The sequence below is a fragment of the Gorilla gorilla genome, chromosome 5 (assembly GCF_029281585.2).
Source record: "Gorilla gorilla gorilla isolate KB3781 chromosome 5, NHGRI_mGorGor1-v2.1_pri, whole genome shotgun sequence".
In the NCBI taxonomy this organism is placed as follows: domain Eukaryota; kingdom Metazoa; phylum Chordata; class Mammalia; order Primates; family Hominidae; genus Gorilla; species Gorilla gorilla.
The window spans coordinates 157,697,646-157,703,942 of NC_073229.2; the positions used below are offsets into that span (position 1 = coordinate 157,697,646).

The 6,297-nt window shown below is 37.7% G+C and overlaps 1 protein-coding gene across 13 annotated transcripts in view; it reads left to right on the forward strand.

Moving 5' to 3' along the window:
* Window positions 1–6,297, forward strand: part of EYA4 (EYA transcriptional coactivator and phosphatase 4) — a 285,396-nt gene that overhangs the window by 257,721 nt on the left and 21,378 nt on the right. For all 13 annotated transcript variants that reach the window (XM_055391993.2, XM_055391997.2, XM_019030241.4 and 10 more), the window contains one exon: window positions 5,123–5,212. In XM_055391993.2, coding sequence (XP_055247968.1) covers window positions 5,123–5,212 — 90 coding nt within the window. The remainder of the gene's footprint in view (window positions 1–5,122; window positions 5,213–6,297) is intronic.

A 6,297-nucleotide genomic window follows, 5' to 3' on the forward strand; every position in this document is an offset into this window, starting at 1 on the left:
CATTCTTAAAATCCTTGTTTCCTTTCCCTTCCCTGGTCAGGGTCCCTCTTCTCACACACAGACTCCTCACCTCTGGGCTCTGCGTATGTTCGCTACTATCGCACCTGTTCATACCTAGCTCCCTCACCTTTGTCAGGCCTCTGTTTCTCTCTCTGCCATTACTTCCTGAAAGGGGGCTTCTCTGAATTTGTTTTAAATTAGCCCTTTCCACTCATCCTCATCACTTCTGTATCTGCTTGTCCTGGTTTTTCTTTCATAGCTGATCACCACCTGAAATGCTTATACTCCCTTGTTTTCTTGTCTGTTTATCAGATAGCTCATCCAGTAATAATATAAACCACATAAAGGTATGGGCTTTGCTTTTTTGGTTATCTGCTCTCTGCTTGGAATTTGAACGTGTCTAATACATAATTGGTCACTCAATAAATATATGATGAATAAATGAATGTTCCTGAAACCATTTTCCAGTTCCTCCTAAGAACTTGTAAGCCCACTACCTATCCATCATAGACAAGTATCACAATTGTAAAATTTCCGTTCTGATTTGTGACTGAATTTCATTTTATCTCTTATGATTTAAAGAGTATATGTATTCTAAAAATTCCAGTAACTTTTTCCACCTTGGTTCATGGAGCTGGTCTGCCTTCTTTCTTCCGTGATGAACTTGCATATCTTCTATCTTTGTGTGCACATGTCTACACATATGCTACGGGTCCCAAAAGAATAACTGTTTCAAGAGGTTGATGTCTTTAAAAAACAAACAAAAAAAAGTCCTTAGCTTCTTTAAAAATACATAATTGCTGCCTCTCCAGAGATATTTTTACAGTGTGTCCCTAGAGGAGGAATTCCAGCTGATGGCCCAGTGCAGGGCAGAGGCCCATAGACAGACAGTCTGGCTCCAATTTATGCTCTGTGTTCACATGGCTAATAGGCGTTAGTATTTTGATTTAGAGAACTGCTGTACTGGATCCTGCCTTGATTATACACTGGCAACATCTGGCTTAGAACCACACATTTAAAGGCCAAGAGCTATTTATTTTCTTCATCTTCCTCTTCTCTCTCTCTCTCTCTCTCTCTCTCTCTCACTCTCTCTCTCTATTCGGTAAAATGTCTGGGGAATAGTTTCAGTATTTTGATAGAGCAGTACACAGAATAAATTGGCAGTAGTTCAATTTGCCTCCTATTAAACTCTGTTGTAGACACTTTGAACCTTTTGGAACTGTTATAATATGTATAATATATATCAGAACTTCCACAAAACCCTGTTAGTGCCTTTATTATCCCACTTTTTTCCTCTATCCAAGATTTTGCTATCACCTCATTTTAGACCCTAAACTCAACATTCACTACACTTAAATGCAAATAAAAAAAGCAACTCTTGATTCATAAGGTGCCCATAATTCTACAAACATCTAATGAAAATGAGCAAACATCTCTGTATAAAACTTGGGTTCAATCCAGAAGTATGTTTCATTCTCACATGCCTGATAAAACAGTGGAATTGCAGGTGCTGGCAGCTCCCTCACAGCAGTTTGGCAAGATGGAGGGTGCCCAGCATTGCTAAGGCTACACCCACCAAATGTCCAGTCATCTTTCTGGGATTTTTGGATCTGTGAGTCCTTTAGCTGGAAAAATGCAGTGCTGTAATCTGCTCACTTAGAATTAGCTGTCCCAGTGACTTAGTAAGCTGGAAAAAAACAAAATTAAAATTAGATATTTGAAAGTAAGCCTGCCCCAGACATTCTCTTAGAAACAAGATCACCACCTCTTACAGGCATGGTTTTCCTTGGCTGATGGCATGACTAGCCCTGGCCCATCTGTGCCAAGACTTTGGCATGGCTGATGAAACATCTCTCTTTCAATAGGCCTTGCTCTCTGGAAAGCTTAGTAAAATACAGCTAGTTCACACTCCAGCAAACCACAAACCTAAACTTTCCCAGTTACAAATGATATTTTGCCAAAATGCTTACTAAGTCCTGGCTCTCACAGAGTGTGTGATGTGGAATCTCCACAGCTTGAAAAACAAATGACCAGCCCTCCCAGTGCCGTGGGGTTGCATTCCAGTGGAGTGCTCAACTACAGTTTTTATCATACCACATGCCATGCTTGCTTGCTAGCAGATTCTTGCATTTTGCTTTTTTTTGAAAAAAATTATGCTTGTTTGCATGCTTATCAGATGTACAAAATGCATTCTTCATGGATTTTCCTATCACTGTTTGGGTAGCACAGAGTTACGTACTTCAGAAGCATGGAATTGATCAAAGTAACAATCAAAAGGAACAGTATGTTTTCTCCCATCCCCATAAATCTGATCTGTAAATGCAAAGAATGTGAAGAATGAACATAAGAAATTCAATAATTGTATTTAAAACTTAAAAAGAAAAATTGGCAAATCATAGGATAAGAGCCTAACCAACCTGGTCTCCAGAAGGAAAACCTTTTAAATCAGATATTTCTGAACTCCTATCTGAAATATGTATCTTTAGGGCAGTAATCATCAGAAACATAACAGACTAGTGTGGAGCTCAGTTTTATTGTCTTGCATCAGTGAACATTCCTCAAAAGCACAGAGCGTCACTAATGGAATTATATGTTTTCATGCTATAATTACATTTGATTTTTCCTGATATTTCTGTAGACTTTGTTCATGGTTCCATGACTAGGCAGAATAGTTTCATAGAATATCCTCAGCCTATTTAATGCCTAGTTCCCCCAACCCTGCCAAAAAGACAGAGACTAATAATAGGAATTTTTCAATCAAAAAAGACAAATTTTTTTTTTTAATTTACACAACCTTTAGAGATTTTATTTCAACAAAAACATGATCAACAAAATGAAGAAAAAAGAAGAATTTTATACTTGAAGGAAACAGAGCAAGGGGCGCTTCTGAGCTCTGAAACCCCTTGAGACACAAACTGGCACTTATTAATATTTTTTTTCTTTTGAGATACTGTTTCACTCTGTCACCCAAGCTGGAGTACAGTGGCGTGATCTTGGCTCACTGCAACCTCCACCTCGAAGGTTCAAGGGATTCTCGTGCCTCAGCATCCTGAGTAGCTGGGATTACAGGCACACACCACTGTGTCCAGCTAATTTTTGTATTTTTAGTAGAAACAGGGTTTTACCATGTTGGCCAGGCTGGTCTCGAACTCCTGACCTCAAATGGTCTGCCTGCCTCAGCCTCCCAAAGTGCTGGGAACACAGGCGTGAGCCACCGTGCCTGGCCTACTAATTAATAATTTTATTCTTGTTTTTAATGAATGTTTGTTGGCTAAAACAGAACTGATTTGATCTTTGGGTATATAGTCCCAAATGGTTCTGTCACTGGCAGACGGATGAATCCGGCAGCACAGTCAAGCTACCGGATGACAAAATACCAGGAGGCCATCAGGTATGTGAAGAGTCAGCATCCATTACTGAGAAATGAGAATCTCTGCCTATGAAATCCACATAAATCTCTAAATGAGAAGATGTAAACAATTAGAAAATTATGTTGAAATCCAGCGTATTATTATCTTGTCTCTATCTTCGCTCACATCGTCTTAGTTTAGCTCTCATACCCCAGTGCCCCTTAGCACTCACTGCCTTTTTCTTAGCATTTAATTCCTGTTCTCCGGGTTTTCATGGCTACAGAACACAGGATGACATCTCAAATATGTTTACACTTTAGGGCTTCCCCCTCAAAACTGATGAAAGGAAATATAGGAATAAAATAGGTTATCATAGTGGAGGTGTGGAATGAAGAGTGGTTTCTCCTTGCAAACGGAATCAGTTCAGGGTGTAGATGAATACTGCTTGGCCTGACCTGGGTTGCATGTTCTTATCATAAATTGAGTAAAGTTTACATTACATTTCCCCAAGTTGAGATACATTTCTTGAAATGCCAACTATTAGAACGTTGAAAACACAATTTCGGCTCTCTCTTCTCAAATCCCTGCAGTCTGGCTCCTGGCCCAGCCACTCAACCCAAATCACCCTCTGAGGTCTTCCAAAATAACTTCCCAGCCAAAACCAATAGTATCCTTCTAGACTTGTCAGCTTTATTCAAAACCTTATTCTTCTCCCTGCTAACACCCATCTGGTCTCAAATTTTAAGGGTTTGTCCCTTCCAGGTTTTTTCTTTCTCTTATCTTCGGAGTTGCACCTATGAGCAGTTCTTCTTTAGACATCATTCCAACTTTGATAATTTTAAACACAATGTTTGAGCATGAATTACTTCCCTATTCCCATCCCTATCCCCAAATGCTCCTTTCTTTTTAGTCTTATATCTCTTGATGCTAGGCCTTCAGCTGCAGCTAATTATGGTAAAGTAACAACTCTGGTCTTGATTTTCAACTTCTTGCTGCTGTTTAATATCTTGGTTTCTGTAAACAAAAATTGAGTCATTTTAACTCTTTACTGACTCCATCACTTTCATTAACTTCCCAAAGCATATATTTTTTACCTGGATTACACTTAGAGAACTAATGTTCTTTTAGCTATTCTCACCCCTCCCTTCTTCAACCTTAGTCAAATGCAGGTTAGACCAAACTCTACACATGTTTGGATAGGGAGAGTCCTCTTACCTTGTTGATAAAAATGCAATTAAAAATTAAGTGATGGTCGCACCATCCTCTGCCAGCTCTTCCTGTTTCACCTGCAGATAACATTATCTACTCAAGTCCTATAAATACCCAGTTGACCTATTTTTCTCTATCTTTTAATTCTTATTATTTGTCATTATTCTTAAAAAGACATCCTTTCTTTTTAGTAAGTTTGCTCCATTCTTCAGCACCCCATCCAAATACCTTTCTCCAGAATACTTTCCGTAGATTATATGTAAACTGGGTCATATGAACTAGCTGATTTCCTTCCTCCTTCTCTCCTCAACATACAGCTTTATGTGAAAATGTATGCTGAGTCATCGTTACGTATGTCTGAATTCCCAGGTGTGTCTGTGCATTTGGTATGTCTGAACCTTCTGGAAAGTCACCTTTTTGGAAAACTGAGAAATCTTTTGAATCTTCAGTAAAAACCCATGCAGTCTCCTCCCTCTTCCACCACAGCAATATGTGCTTAAAATATTTTTAATAATAAGCGCTTACTGAAATTTTACCTCATTATGTGTACATTTTCTTTACAGGATCCCCCCATGGCTGTAACCCTTGGACTCCGCATGGAAGAAATGATTTTTAATCTTGCTGATACTCATTTGTTTTTTAATGATTTAGAGGTAAGAATTTTACAAGGTACGAATAGTTGTATCCAACACCAGACCTCTTAGATGGTTTCTGTATCTGTAGATAACCTCGAGAAAACAGAAAGATAAAAATTCAGCTCAAGAGAAGCATAAAGTTCTTGTCAAGAGGAAAAATTTTATATACAAATAGAAGCAGAAAGTTAATTTGTGTTCATGAATAATACATACGTAGAACAAAAATGTCTCCGAAGAGGAGATTATTGGCTTTGCTGTCCTTACTGTCCACAGCTGTACATGACTCTTGGTTCTTTTAGTGTTTCAGCATTAGTTCTTCCAGATTATTAACCCAGAACCTATCTAGGTTAATCACTAAACGATATTCACAGACACTATTCATGGTGATAGCATGGATCAATTAATTTTGTGGATAATCTGAAACTTAACTTTAGCTAACATTATCATTCCCCGTTTCTTTCCCTTCTGGATAAAACAGTGCTAGAACTATTTAAGCACATTTGATGCATTTAAATGCATTTATTTTCTCATTTTAAAAATTATGTTTCTATTTTCAACCTCAAATGGCAAGACAGTGTCTAAATGGCAAATAAGAGGAATAGAAAATAAAAACAACAGCAAAATGAAACGACCCAAGGAAAAATAGCCTCAAGAGTAGTTGAATGTGTACTGCAATAAGGTATGCCATCTGTGTGCTAATGACCTAGGTTATTAGACATTCAGATAATAGAATTCGAAATAACTAAATAGTTCAGGTTCTTGGCAGAAGTACTTCTCAGTCAAGCATAACTATGCTGAAATAGAGATTTCTCTTTCATTTTTTTTCAGATAGCATGTTTAAATTTATTTTTTATCTCATAGTTTCGTAATTAAAGTTTTTATCTATAGTCATATTATGAATTGAGAGGGAGATTACTACTACTGAACCCCTACCTTGTTCTAGATATTTTATGTTGGACTTTCCATTAATTACTTAACAATGTATTGAAGTAAATGTGTTTATCACATTATTTATGCAAGGGAGAAACTGTATGGTCCACAACATACAAATCACATCTAAAGTTACCTGCTATCTAAATGGTAGAACTGGAATTTGAAGCAGA